Genomic DNA, 15,772 nt, shown 5'->3' with positions numbered 1-15,772 from the left:
GCCTCAGATGAGAGCAATGCCATCTGTACACTCTGCCACCGAAAATTGAGCCATGGAAAGACCAAGACCCGCGTAGGGACAACTACCTTACGAAGGCACATGATTACAAAGCACAAACTGCAATGGGATGACCACCTGAGGAAAAGCAGCCCACAAACGCAAAGCCACACACCGCAGTGGAAGATACCAGGCCGCAATTTTTTCTCAAAAAAGGCGATACTTATACTGTACCGTGATGTTGAAAGACAAGTGGTGACATCTCTGGCACACAGCGTTGGGTCAAGGGTCCATCTGATCACGGATGCCTGGTCTGCAAAGCACGCTCAAGCCTGCCCGAAGACTAAGTCAGTACCCACACACAGCATCTCTGCCTGCAGGCCGGTTGACTGCCTTCTCCGCTACCACCAACAGGGTCCAGGACTCCAGGCGGATTTCCTTGCCGCGGTGAAGGGGCTTGCGTATCACAATGAAACCATGACTGCCAGCTATATGAGTGTCTCGGGGGGTGGGGCACACACCCACGATAATAAGGTTGTTGCTTCATTGTGGACAGACCAAATTTGATCAGTTGGACAGCCACTGTTCTGTCATTCAGCTGCCTCAGCTTGGGGACCATATGGGCTGGAAAGCCGTCATCACCTGAACTCTCGTCATGGTGCACACCAGTCCAGCACGGCCGTCACTACACAAACAGCTGTTTGTGGTGTGTTACACAGTGAGTTTGGTGTGTCATTGTGAAGCAGTACTCTAATTACACTCCCTGATTGATGTATACACATGCAAGATGTTTTAATGCACTTTAGGCCTCCAATTTAGCATGCAATGTGATTTCTGCCCTTAAAAAGCTGCTTTGCGTCAAATCCAGATTTTTCCCTGGGACTTTTGGCATCTATCCCACTCATTCATGCAAAAACTCAGATGTTAGACCCCTTGAAACATCTTTTTCATCACTTTTGTGGCCTGCATAAGTGTTCCTAGTTTTTAAAGTTCGCCTCCCCATTGAAGTTTATTGCGGTTCGCACGAACCGAACTTTTGCGTAAGTTCGTGAGCCGAAAATCGGAGGTTCGGGCCATCTCTAACAGATGTGTTGTGTAGTTTCATTGCAAGGGTGGAGAAATGATCAGTGTAGAGTGAGGCAATCCCTCAGCTAGCTTCTCCTTCACTGATGAGTCCTTATGTACTGGGGATACTACATACAAGCAATATAGACAGCCTTGATAAGGGCCGGTTCACATTGGGTACTTGCCTGCCACTTCCTGGCGATCACAGTCTGGTCCGCCATCACGATTCATCGGCGAAATTTCGCCATTTCAGCCTGTGATTCCAATTAATAAAGCGAGAAACTCAGCGCAATCACCCCAAAGATGCTGCATGCAGCGCGTTTGCGATTGTTTGAGATCACAAATGCTGCAGTGTGAACCAGCCCTAAAAGCTCTTGCCAAATGATTTATGGGAATCTGTGATAATATGCAGTTAATAGTGCAAGATCAGAATACATTGTTAAGGGAATAGGATGGAGCCTGGTGTGGTGCCGAGGTACAGAAATGTTTTTTAAGCTGGGTCTCATGGATGCTGGTAGATCCTGTGCATCACATCCTGGTGACCTCTGTATGCCAGTGTAGGATTATACAGTATATTAAGACTGGTAGGAACAGGTCATTGTCAGTCTTATCATATTTATTGAATAGTAATGCAAGAAAGTAAATGATAGACAACTTAGACACAGCTTCTGTGGGATCTAACAGTCAGTGTTTAAGCCTGTTTTTTGCTCGCCAAAATCCACTTTGTCCTAGAGAGAATTTAAAATTATTTTTAGTATTTATATAGCGCTGACATCTTTCATAGCGCTGTACATATAGTTTATTGTCTTGTCTCTTAACTGTCCCTCAGAACAGATGGCCCAAACAATTTGCCCACGGACAGTTGCTGGTGAACTTGCCAATTGCATTTATCACAAAAATTTTTCAAAAAAAAAAAATTTGCATCTACATTTTACCCCGACCTCAGTGGTTAACAGCAAAGCCCCTGTACATGATATTAATACCAGGGTATGCTAAGGAGGACAGAGGGAACAAGAGTAAATAAAAAAAAAAAAAAAAAAAAGACCTTATAGTTTTGCAGAAAATCGATTTTAAAATTACACTAGGAAAAAAAAAAGTATATATTTACATGTTGTAAATGATAGATAATGTATCAACCTAACGGTAGTGTAAACTTACGTATATCAAAAGAAAGAGCAGTGAATTTCATGACAGGGTTTCCAGGAGGTACGTACGCAGTGCATTCCTCTTTAACCCCATCCCTCATGTAGGCTGGGATAGCCAAAATGCATAGCCCCGGCCACGTGGAGCTTCAAACCCTGAGCTATACCCAGGGCTCTGGAGTCGGTACAAAAATCCTCCGACTCCTCAGTTTAGGATTCCTCCGACTCCTTTAATTTGCATATTACAATCTTGTTGATTGAAAGTATGTAACATGAAATTAATCTCTTAACTGCCAACGCTCAGGAATTTTAAAAGGCAACTGAAGTGAGAAGGATATGGAGACATATTTATTCCCTTTAGTCATAGACTAAAACTAGTCCTTGGTAAGAGTACTTGTAGAAGGTACAGACAGGAACAAAGAACATCTATCAGGCCCTAGGCCAGGCATGGGCAAACGTGGCCCTCCAGCTGTTAAGGAACTACAAGTCTCACAATGCATTTGCCTTTGAGTCATGACTGTGGCTGTAAGACTCCTGCAATGCATTGTGGGACTTGTAGTTCCTTAACAGCTGGAGGGCCAAGTTTGCCCATGCCTGCCCTAGGCAATATAACTGTGGGTACATGTTAAGGTGGCCACACACGATACAATAAAATGATCAGATTTAACGGAAATTCGATAAAAACGATCGGATCTCCCGAAAAAAACTAAAACTTTTTTTCTTTTTCATTCGACTATAAAATCCGATAGGATTTCCTGTTTTCTTTGATTTTTATCGATCCGGAATGCCAGATATTTTTCTTCAATCTTTTTAAAGATTGTATGGTGTGTGTTAGATTGTCCATTTATTAATATACACACCCTAGCAATTTTGTCAGTTTCCAATCACTTTTATCATAATTGGGGAAACATGTAACATATGTGTGTGGTACATTGGTCATATTTTTGAAAAGTTACAATCAGTCAGGAAAATTGATTGCAATTCTTAAATTGAACAGATAAAATTGTATGGTGTGTGGCCACCTTAAGAATGATGTGCAGGTACTCTAAAGGAGAATGAGGAGATTCTTCCTCTATCACACACTCTGCAGGTACAATCTGAACCAGGTTTATGGGTGATAGACAACATCTCTATGTTCAAAGTGCACAACATTCTCAGTGGATTCCCTGCAGCTCTGTGGTGAGTGCATATGTAGAGTATAGTACTACTGTTTAATTTCATCTGTCTCAGGTTTACTTTAAGTTAGTTTTATACATACCTGGGGCTTCCTCCAGCTCCCTTCAGGCTAATCAGTCCCTCGTTGTCCTCCTCCGCCACCTGGATCTTTTGCTATAAGTCCAGGTACTTGAGCCAGTCTGGCGTAGTGCGCATGCACACACTCCACCGCCGGGAGCGTACTACACTTGCGCATCCTTCTCAGGTACCCTTTAATTCATAGTCACCAAACCAAATTTTAACAACATATCAAATTATTTGATTTCATGAGCAAAGAGAGTGCATACATTTGCATAAATCAGCATCAACGCAGAATTATTTCCATCTCATTGACCATCTCTATTAGTGACTAAATAACATCTATGCTGTAAGAATAAAGCTACACATCAGGCTTTATTCTTACAGCATAGATGTTATTTAGTATATATGTTACGGCCAAAACCAGAAATCGGCCAATTCTAGAATTGGCCGGCCGTTTCCAGAACTGGCCGATTTGACGTCGGCCAAAGTCCAAAATGCTGGGAATTTCTGACATTGGCCGGCCAGTTCTAGAAACGGCCAAAGTCAGTCGGCTAAAGTCCAAAACGCAGAAATCTCAGAACATCCTGGGCCCTGTCTAGCACCATGAATGGCACTGGGAACTTCCTCTCTGCTCTGAAATACACACAACAGCATAATAATCTTTTTAAATAAAAGCATTTCTTAGTTACAGCTGATGCAAATCCTGCAGTACATCTGCAGTGTGTCTACATCCTGCTTTCTTGGGAGCAGACACATTGTTAACATCATGTGCTTTTAAATTAGCTGCTCTGCTGTGGCAGTCAGGTGACAGGGGGAGAGATCAAATTACAGTGGTGATTAGTCACAGATGAGGGGGGATGCATGGCTGGGGGTGCTTTGCTGGGGGCTTTGCATTGCTGGGGGTACTTTGCTGGGGGCTTTGCATAGTGGGGGGTCTTTGCTGGGGGGCTGTGCATGGCTGTGGGTGCTTTGGTGTGCACTTTGCATGGTCGGGGGGGGGGGGGGCTTTGCATGGCTGGGGGGTCTTAGCTGTGCACTTTGCATGGGGGTGGTGTGGGGGGGGGGGCGGGTTTGCATGGCTGGGAGGTCTTTGCAGGGTGCTTTGCATGGCTGGGGGGTCTTAGCTGTGCACTTTGCATGGTGGTGGGGGGGGGCGGCTTTGCATGGATGGGGGGGTCTTTGCAGGGTGCTTTGCATGGCTGGGGGTGCTTTGCTGTGCACTTTACATGGTCTGGGGGGGGGGGGCTTTGCTGGGTGCTTTGCTGTGCACTTTGCATGGTGGGTGGGGGGGGGGGGGCCGCTTTGCATGGATGTGGGGTCTTTGCATGGGGAACAAGGGGTTAAAGAGGCTCAAAAGAGCGGACCCCACATCTTCCCCCTCCACACACACTCTGAACAAATAAAAAAATACATTTATGTTCATATTAATACATAATCTGGCAATTTACTGCATTTAAAAATAGTCTTTTTTTTTCTCCAACTTTAACATCGATTTTCTCAAAAACTACAAGGTCTTTTTGAAAATGTTCCTCTTGTTACCACTGTCCTCCTTAGCATACCCTGCACATTTAGTGTTTCTAGCACATATGGGGCCTTTGCTTGTAACCGCTAAAGTCGGAGGCCATTACATTTTAAAAAACAACCATTAAAAGCACGTTTGCCCAAAGTACGTGTTTTTGTGTGACTATTTTGCAGTTGATTCTGCTATGCCACTGTCCAGGTTTTGGCACACTTTTTTCACCTTTTTTAAAGAAATTGTGACTGCAGAGATGCCCTGAAAGCTTTGAAGTTCTCCTGCCCATTAAAGTCTATGGAGCCCGCCGCAAACTGCTGATTCGTGAACATTTGCAGTACATTTGTGTTTGCGGCCCAAAAATTTGATGTTCGCTACCACACTATGGGCTTGATTCATTAAGACAAATAGCATGCCTTATCCGAGTTAACACTGCTTATCAGAGATAACAAGCCTTATCAAAGTTAACACGCCTTTATCAGAGTAGCATAGCGAGCGCTAAGAACTTATGCCTGCTAATTGGCAATGAGGAGAGCTCCACTCGCCCTACCCTGAGCCCCTGCGGTATTTTAGTGCCCGTTATGCTACTCTGATAAGGCGTGTTAACGTTTATAAAGTGTGTTATCTCGGATAAGGAGTGTTAACTCGGATAAGGCATGCTATTTGTCTTAGTGAATCAAGCCCTATATCTCAGAGGGGCTCACAGTCTAATCCTTACCATAGTCATATGTATGTTTTGCTTAGTGTATGTATCACAATCTATGGCCAATTTAGGGGAAGCCACTTAACTTATCTGTATGTTTTTGTGGATGTGGGAGGAAACCCAAGTGTCTGTATGTTCTCCCCATGTCTGTGTGGGTTTCCTCCAAACTCTGTGTAGATAATGCCCTCTCGCTGGGATTCGAACCGGGGACCCAGCGCTACAAGGCGAGAGTGCCATCCACTACACCACCGTGCTGCCCACGTGTAAAATTTCCATGGCCACAGCTATAACAAATGCATTATTGTGAAATCCGTTAGGATCATCTTATTTACCTGTAGTGGTTTCAGTTTTTCTAAACGTATTCTTTATTGGCCTCAATTCCATATTGTTTGATCTTTTATTGGCTATGTGGTAAGCCCTATGTCCGCCTCTTAGCATCAGCCGTTCTTCTGCAGCTTATGAGAGTTTCTTAGATGGCGACATAGCTGTGTAGTCAGAGAGAATCTTCTGTGAAATAAAGACCACAGTGTGGGTGCGTTACATTAGCATCATAATAAGAGCTTTGCTGGGAGTATCAAGAGAGCTATTAATCCAGCAGTCCTGCTCTGCAAACCTTCCCTGTTATTACTCCTCCAAGGTCTCTGATGTATGGCTCTTCCCATGTGCTGCTGCAGAGGCTCTATTTATAAATGATTTGCATGGGAGGCGGGCGCATTACTCAGCCATTTGCTTTACTGTCTAGTTCACTGTCTTCTCTGGGATATTTTTTCTGCAGAGTATCTCCATGCTTCAGTCCTTTAATCTTTAGGCACTGGCATTGCTGAACAAATCACCTAAACGTGGTAATTCTAATAGCAGACATTGATTTAAAGGACAACTGAAGCGAGAGGGATATGGAGGCTGCCATATTTATTTCCTTTTAAGCAATACTAGTTGCCTGGCAGCCCTGCTGATCCTCTGCTTCTAATACTTTTAGCCAGAGACCCTGAACAAGCATGCAGCAGATCAGGTGTTTCTGACATTGTCAGGTCTGATAAGATTGGCTTCATGCTTGTTTCTGGTGTTATTCAGACACTACTGCAGCCAAATAGATCATCAGGGTTGCCAGGTAACTGGTATTGTTTAAAAGGAAATAAATATGGCAGCCTTCATAGTCTTCTCACTAGTTGTCCTTTATATAATTGACACAGGACTACAGCCGCACTTAACAGGAGCAATTAACATTCACACTACTGTAATCCTTCACCAGGTACTCATCGATATGCTAATAAGGCCTAGAAGAAATACAATTGCCTTCCACATTGCCAGGCTAAAATTAAATTATTTTATGGTAGTATTCTTAATAATTTTCATTGTATCCTGCTATGTGAGTGTCCTCTCTTCACTAATAGTTCAGCAAAATTGTGAATATTAGCCTCACATGGATCTTTAATCTGTGAACACCATTCTCACTTCCACATTAGAGTTTTTCCTGCTGGCTTTGTACTACTCTGTGCATTACAAAGCTATAAAACCATAGATTGGGTACCACTACCGCCTTTATTTTCATGATGAATGTTCAATGAACTGGACTGCCAGGCAGCTACTAAAAAGCCCATCCATTTAAAAAGAAATGTTCATAAGACTGGATTTTTTTTGTATCAAATCTAACAACTGATGTACTCAAATGTCTTCTAGTGTAGGATGACCTTAAGGGCCCATTCACACTTACAATCGCAGAACGCCGGCGATTACCGCCGGCGTTCTGCGGGAGTGATTTTCCCGCGATTAGCGCGGAAAAATCACTGGACACTGCGGCGGTTTTGGAGCGATCGCGATTAGCGTGCTATGCACGCTAATCACGATCGCAAATCGCGGAACGCTCGTCGCCGGCAAACCGCTGCATGCAACGCGGTTGCGGTTATCGCTAACCGCAACCGCGGCAGTGAGAACACGGCCACTGGCTACAATGTGTAGCGGTTCTTGCAGAACCGCTAGCGGTTTGCCGCGAGCGGGAATCGTGCGATTCCCGCTCAGGTGTGAATGGGCCCGTGAAAAATTGTAAAAGTTTAAATGCATACATATAAAATGTACATTTCTCCTAGAATAAAATGCACCATACATTTTTTTTCCTATGTTGCTGTCACTTATAGTAGGCAGTAAAAAGCTGACAGATTTTGGACCAGTCCATCTCCTTATAGGATATTCTCCGTATTAGTAAAGCACTCCCTGGAAAGGAATTATAGGAAGATGTCAGCCAGCTTCCCCACTCGTTTGTATGATATTTTGGCAGTTGACTGAGCATCTGAGTTCAGTAAAAGCTTTTGTAAATAAAGAAATAACTGATTACAAAACCTGTCCGATTTTTCACTGCTTACTGTAAGTGACAGCAAATAAAAAAATAGGGAAAACAAGTAATTTATTGTGCATTTCACTCTGTATGTATTTAAAATTGTACAATTTTGTTTGCAATAGTTGTCAAATAGTAATCAGTATGTACTGTATGTACCTGCCTTATAACCACTGCAAATTGCAGCAGATTCTTAGTCAGGTCCTGCCAAGGTACATAAAGTTAGCTTTTATTTGCCTGGACTTTCCGTAAGCCTAAAAACAAGCTGAATAGCTCATGAAACTTGTCTGTTAGTTGCCAAGTGTGAGACGCTAAGAAAAGTATAAACTTGAGTGTTTTATTCTGTACAAGAAAGACGTGCTGTTTTATTGAAACGATATGATGCAAAAATCCTGGCATGTTGGTGTGAAAAAAGATCAAGCCACATTACTGCTAATTATGAGTGCAAAGGTATTTGTAGTTTTTGTTTCACTCTCTCTCCTTTACTCACTCACTTGTGTTTTAATGTAGAACTTCATTTCAGAAGTTTTGTATAGCTTATTTTATGAAGTTTTCATCTCTTGATCGCTGTTCTTTTTGTCTTTTATTTTTCAGGATGGGGAGATTCGGTTGGCACTCCTTCTGAGACTGGTATGACCTACGATGCTCTTCATGTCTTTGACTGGATAAAGGCCAGAAGTGGGGACAATCCAGTCTACATCTGGGGACACTCTTTGGGAACAGGGTAAAATAACAATAGAAATGTTTCCATTAATGGGTTGTAAAACTGTTTTGGACTTCCGTAACACAGTGGAGAAGTGGGCGTTCCCTGGTAACAGCCCCTCCCTTTGCCACTTTGCATGAACCTAGTGAGAGACTGTCTATCATGCTAATTCTAGACACGTATTTTGTCTTCACTTCACTGGTTAGTGTGGGTAAGTACTAGAACAATGGACATACTATTTTTTTCATTTGTGGATTTGAGTTATGGAGGTTGTTGCTCACTTTTTGTCCCAATTGCTGGGTAAGCCCTCTGTAATGTGGGCAGCCGAGAAGCACCTCATCAAAAAGTGTGAAAACAAGTTTCAAAATGTGTTTTGTTGCTGTGTCCCCATTTTCCACCCCTTTTGATGCTGGGCTAAAGGAAGCAGTTGGTCTTTTACACACGGGAGGCTGAACTGCACACTTGTTGGGCAGTTGAGATTTCCAGCCAAGAGCGCATTTTGGATGCAGTTTAAATGCAGCCGATTGCCAGCGTTTGTAACCCCACGTGTGTCATTTGGCCCGCGGTGGCACCAAGTGGCAGTAGAAACATCACGTCTGAGCTCGGCATGGAGGGGGTGCCTCTTCAGTGCACAGGAGCAGCGCACAGGTGGTGAATTCCTGTATGAAAGAGGCACCCCCTTTCCATGCCGTGCTCAGACATGACGTTTCTAATGCCACTTGGTGCCGCCGCGTGCAAAATGACACACATGAGGTTACAGAGGCTGCCATTCGGCTGCATTTAAAGGCACTCGTGGCCAGTGGTAAACAGCACTTGTTCACCACTGGCTGTCATGGTCTGCAGACTGAAATGGAAAAATAATTTTAGATGACATTTAAATTCAAAAACTGGAACAACACTCATATGGCAAGTTTATAACAAAAGTGTCATTTCCATTTAGAATAAACATTTAATTACCATACCAGTGTTTTTGTTTTGCCCCCTTTTGTTGCATCGCCACCACTTCCCTAATTCTTTCTATTGTTTACCTCCTTTATGTGTTCAAGAGAGACTTGAGCCTTGTTTACAAACGCACATTTTTGTTTTGCGTGACTGATTTTTTTTCATGAATCAAGCGAAACTAGTGTTTTATATTTATCACACAGCAGAGATGAAGTGTTTTCTAAGGTGCCAGTATTGCATTCTGATAAAAGTTGTTTTCAGACGTGCCATTTATTCAAGATTCTTGAGCACATTAATTATTAGCGTTCAGATAGATGTATTTATACACAGAAAAGGTTACCTAACTTATCTGTTTCTATTCCATACAAAAGCTGTGGCATTATTGCATTGCAGCTAGCCTGCCTCTTCCTGTCAGAAAATTTGATACAAAAGTTAGATTATGACCGTGGGGATCAGGGGGAGTGAGGAGACAAATGGACAACACTCATAGGCATGTGGAGCATAACATACCTTTATGCTTACCTAAGGTATATTTGTCTCAGGTCAGGTATCCTTTGAGGACCCTATGCCCCTGTTCACATTGATCAGTTGTGTTGCAGAATAATTCTGCATGCCATCTCACTGCTCATACAATTCTGTGGGCCTGTTCACAGTACTGCATTGTAACTGATTGCATTATTCTAACTCGCTACATGCAGGCTTTGTATTAAAACCTATGTCCAGTCTCCATTGCAGTCCACACAGGTGATGCCGTAGTGTCCTATGGGCCGCAGCCATCACTGGTTAGAACAATACAGATCATTTGATGTGCCATATCCCAACTTATCAATGTGAATAAACCTGAGATGTATTAAAGAGAACCCGAGGTGTGTTTAAAGAATGTTATCTGCATACAGAGGTTGGATCTGCCTATTCAGCCCAGCCTCTGTTGCTATCCCAAACCCCACTAAGGTCCACCTGCACTCTGCAATCCCTCATAAATCACAGCCATGCTGTGAGGCTGTGTTTACATCTGTAGTGTCAGTCTCAGCTGCTCCCCCGCCTCCTGCATAGCTCCAGTCCCTGCCCCCGTCACTTCCCTCCAATCAACAGGGAGGGAAGGGATGCAGGCGGGGACTGGAGTTCTGCAGGAGGCGGGGAGAGCAGCAGACTGACACTATAGAGATAAACACAGCCAGCTCTGACAAGCTGTTTGTCAGCAGCGTGGCTGTGATTTATGAGGGATTGCAGAGTGCAGGGGGACCTTAGGGGGGTTTGGGATAGCAACAGAGGCTGGACTGTATAGGCAGATCCAGCCTCTGTATGCAGATAATATTCTTCAAACCCACCTCGGGTTCTCTTTAAGTGTTGTTTATAACCAGTAGCTATCTTGTACAGTACACTATAAGCTACAGTATGGCTTCTCAATGCTTATGTTTTGTGACTTAACAGGGTTGCCACAAATTTGGTGAGGAGGCTCTGTGAAAGAGGTGAGCACTTTATATAATCATGTAATTTTTAATTATTTTGGTCTTGTATGTGTGTAAGATCTATAATAAATAGATACATAGTCATGGTAGTTATAAAATGTATGGTAGGGGAAGGTCAGGCTATGTTGTATACAGCAAAGTTCCGGTTATCCAGAACTCAACCATACAAGGGGGGGCTATGGGGCTTTTCCTCCACTGTGCAGAGCAGCGCGCAGCAGTAACCACTTACCAGAAAAGGTGATTGGAACCCATGAAATGGTCAAAACAATGAAAAAGAGTGCCCAGATCCTGCCTGTCTTTGAATACCTCTCGGACAGCAAATGCAGTCGTCCAGAAGTGAGTCAGATCAGATCTGCGGCTTTCTATGCTTTGGGAGGTTTATGCTTCAGCACTTATTGCGTATTCAAGCATTCACCTGCCATCTATTGTATGTTATAGCTATAGGAGTGCTCTACCATGACGTCGGTTGGTGTGCCAGATTGGCTGCGTTGTTACCTAGCTAAGGCGCCGGATGATGCACATTATTGGTTGTACCATCACACATTATTTTATGTATGTGGGTACTGCCGCCCGACACACTATTGATTGGTTGTCGCATTCGCCGCTGTTTACAGAATTCCCCGGTAACATGCTCTTTTGTTAACCGCTGCCTGCGTTAGGAGGTGTGGTTGTTAGTGGTCTCTGTTCTATTGGCTGGCTGAGCCTGCAGGACGGAGTGGCGGGTGTCTGATTGGGCGCCTCCTGCTTTTTGGTATTATTCCCTGGGGCTTCTTGACGGGTGGGGACGGCAGGTCATTGGAAGGGGCAGCTCTGTGTTTTACACCTGGGCACTTTGGGTTTTTTGGACATATTATTATAGATGTCCCTGTTGTTGCTATGTGGTGACGCTATTTGCTTATGTTTAGGGGCGTGATTTACTCCAGCCCATTTGTTCTACTGCATGGCTTTGAAATGCTGCTCTTCTCCTCTATTGGCCTCTGGTCACTCCTTGCACTTTCCCATCAGGTGCACTTTTCTCAGGGAGGTATGTCCAGCCTCTCCATTGGCCTCCCTTATGGATCTGATGCATATATAAGGTGGATTCAGTATTGGTCTCATTGAGGGACTGCTTGGACTGAAGAAAGGCTGTTACTCACCTGAAACAGCAGGGCTGTCGCCAGACAGCAGCCTTACTTGTCCTTTTAATTAAATTTAAAGAATTTTTGAATTAAAGAGCTATCTTTTAATAAAAGCTTCATAACATTATTTTCAGGAGGTGCCAACCCACTTCTGGATGGCAGAAACCACTTACAAAAGCTCCAGGCACCAGTCCTCTTCAATTCTAAAACTGCCTGCTGCTCTGCTGCATCATAAAACGTCTCCAAATGTGTCACATGCCCCACAATGGCTCACAAGTATGCATCAGGAACTGTACAGAGCAGTAAGGCAACCGGCAGGTTCAGGAAGTGAAGATAACTGGCACTTGGAGCTTTTTGTAAGTGGTTTCCACTGCGTGCTGCTCTGCGTTTTCTCTATGGGGGAATGCTAGTGTTTCATTTAGGCCCAAAATGCTTTAAAGGAAAACTGTAGTGAGAGGTATATTGAGGCTGCCATATTTACTTCCTTTTAAGCAATAAAGACTAAAGACCACAGTCTATACTCAGATAAGGTGTGCACACCATTAGTTGATAGTGATAGTGCAATTTCTTAACAATCAGTGTATTTAAACAATAGGGGTGCTATATGTTGAAAGAACCATCCTCCTTGAACACCAAGCTCAAGAGATGTATAGAATCTATGTACACCCCTAGAAAAAATGGATACAGACCATTGTTTGCAGGCAAAATAGATGTGTATTTATAATTATGTATGTAAAAATGCAGTATGCAAACTGCCATGTACAGTAACAACTGTAATAAAGTAACAAATGTAATAAAATCAGCAAAAGTAACAGACAATGGCTATCATTCATAAAGCATTCCCGCATGCGGAAATGCTTAACACCGGTGACTTTCCCGACCACTCAGCATAAGCCCCATTCATAAAGGCTCTTTCCGCATGAAAAAGTGACAGAGCGATACATTTCCGCCTTGTGCGGAGTTTTTCTAGATTAATCTAGAAAAAGTAACAAACACATCCATTCATAAAGATTAGAGCAAGCGGTATCCGGAAGGAAAATACCGCTTGCTCGACAGTAGCGATAGGCGGGCGGAATACATATAAATGAATGGGAGGGACCTCCCAAGCAGCATCAGACAGAGCAGCGCAGGGAGGGAATCGGGCAGCTTTTAAGTTTCCGCATGCCTACCGCCACGCTACCGCCAGCTTCCTCCAGAAAACCTCCGCACTTCTTCCGCAACAGGCAGACTTCTTTATGAATGGCCACCCAGAAGTCTTAATTACCGGTTGCGGAGAAGAACGGTGTTTTCCCGCACTACCGACAGCCTGTTTATGAATGATACCCAATGTTTAGTCAGGGGAAATGCAAGTCAATTTGGCCCCACTCTCTGTACCTGTGATTGGGGGTAACTTGTCTGTTGCATTTGTTTCTCCTCCATATACATACTGCATTAAGAGCTCTGCATGCTACTATAGCTCTGTCTGTGAGCAGCAGACACCGCCTTTCATATTTTGAGTGCTTGCCTGGTTCTTTCACAGTGTTTTGTTTCCAAACAGGCAAATTGACTTGTATTTTTCCCCGATTGTAAACACTGTGGGCCATATGCAATTCAACTTTTCACCTGAGTTTCCTCCTAGATGATATTTTCAAACTTGGCAATAAGGTGACTTTTAAACCACCAGAAAGCAAACCAATACTCAAAATAATTGTGATAGTACTTTTTTTTTCACCTCCTTTTGGGTACTTTTTCCATTGCAAAGTGCTAAAAAAAAACTCAGGAGAAAATGTGAATTGCATATGGGCCTGTGTCTGTTACCTTTGCTGCGTTTATTACATTTATTTTATTACATTTGTTACTGTACATAGCACTTTGCATAGTGCGTTTTTTGCATACATGACAATTTTGAATACAAATCTTTCACTTGCAAATGGTGGTCTGTACCCTTATATTTTCTAAGGGTGTGCTTAGATACATCTCAAGAGCACAGTCTGTCATGAGCATACAACTAAAAACCTGTCCACCAACTCCTCATTGTTTTGTATAGTTACCCTAACTGTCTATTTAGTGAAAAAATAATCCTCTCTTCCTATACAATAACGCCTATCTTTGACCAAGTGTTTTATTATTTTTTCATTTCCTTAGAAACACCCCCTGATTCACTTATTCTTGAGTCACCTTTTACGAATATTCGTGAAGAGGCAAAAAGTCATCCTTTTTCAATTGCAAGTACCAAATTTGTATTAATACTGTTACTGATAAGCAAACTAATACACTTGTGAGAAAACAAAATGCTAACATTACATACATCAGTAGATGTAAGCCTCTGGATGATCCAGAGACCTCTATAATTCCGTCTCCTCCCCACCAATGCTCACCAGGTTCCTCCTCTTCATGAATGTGCAATGACGGGCCATGCATGCACAGTAGCATGGAGCTGCTTGTGCACAGAGGAAAAGCCATGCATGAGCTGCTCCGTGCTATCTTGCAGGCCACGCTCATACATGCATGAGAGCGTAGCTGTGCAAACAAATGAACTCTTGTTGAATATGTTCAGAGGGTCCCAGCACTGGATCGGTAGAATGTAGGAGCATGGGGAAAGCATCTGGACTATCCTGAGGCTTCCCTCTACTGAAGTAAGTATCTATTTTTAGCTTTGTTTTCTCACAGGTACACTTTAAAGTACTGGATACAAATTCCAGGTATCTCAAGCTATGGGTGCATTTCTAGATTATACAGAACACTTCTGTAGTTCCTTTTTGATGATGGCTGTCCAGTATTCTGTGTACATTCAACCTTTTTGAGCAGCATGTTCTGATCTATGGAGAGTAATTGGGGAGAAAAAAGCAGGATGCATCACACTGATGGTCACTCCAGGGAACCACAATACAGATGCCTGAAATAGTGATACATTGGCAGGTTGTTGGAGTAGCAACAAAAGGCATTCGGGGACCTTTGTACACATGATAGACAGACCACAGATAGCCCATCTTTTAATTGCAAAAGTCTGTATGAATGTGCTTTTACTGATCAGGGACGCCCGCAAAGTTCAAATATCTGAACATATTTATTCAGCAGAACTCCAATTAGTCTTGAAATGACACCCAAGTACTGAAATGAACCAAACAGGACTGTGTAAGGGCTGGTTCAGACGGACACTTGCAGAGCGTTTACAGCCAGCGTTCGGGGCTTGGTGTTAAACGCTCCCATTCAAGTGAATCGGAGCGTTTGTACCAAGCTTTCAAGCGCGCTTACACGAACGTAGCGTTCGGGTCCTGATTTTTCCCTGGCGTTCAAGGAGCCCCTGGAAGCTACATGTAGCTTCCAGGGGCGGTTAACCGCGACGGCTAATGTCCCCCTAGGGGAAGAAAAAACGCGACCGCATCCAAACGCAACACGAACGCTGCTGAAAGCCCACGAATGCGACGCCAACGAACACGACGCCTCCAAACGTCCATCTGAACCAGCCCTAACTTAAATAGTTATTCATTTCAGTCTCAAAAATCCTGCTACTCCCCAAATTATACATTTTTCAGCCATCCACTCTAGCCATTGGGAAGACGTTTTACATCGTAT

At 43.4% G+C, this 15,772-nt stretch overlaps 1 protein-coding gene across 2 annotated transcripts in view; it reads left to right on the top strand.

The window, feature by feature from the left end:
• The window catches only part of ABHD12 (abhydrolase domain containing 12, lysophospholipase), a 1,393,598-nt gene that overhangs the window by 155,702 nt on the left and 1,222,124 nt on the right, over positions 1-15,772 (top strand). For both annotated transcript variants that reach the window (XM_068232243.1, XM_068232242.1), the window contains exons 7-9: positions 8,580-8,709; positions 11,062-11,099; positions 14,342-14,421. In XM_068232243.1, the coding sequence (XP_068088344.1) occupies positions 8,580-8,709; positions 11,062-11,099; positions 14,342-14,421 (248 nt within the window). The remainder of the gene's footprint in view (positions 1-8,579; positions 8,710-11,061; positions 11,100-14,341; positions 14,422-15,772) is intronic.

This window comes from Hyperolius riggenbachi, chromosome 4, assembly GCF_040937935.1.
Source record: "Hyperolius riggenbachi isolate aHypRig1 chromosome 4, aHypRig1.pri, whole genome shotgun sequence".
Classification (NCBI taxonomy): domain Eukaryota; kingdom Metazoa; phylum Chordata; class Amphibia; order Anura; family Hyperoliidae; genus Hyperolius; species Hyperolius riggenbachi.
Note: the sequence above shows the minus strand (reverse complement) of the source record. Positions and strands in the feature narration are given on the sequence as shown.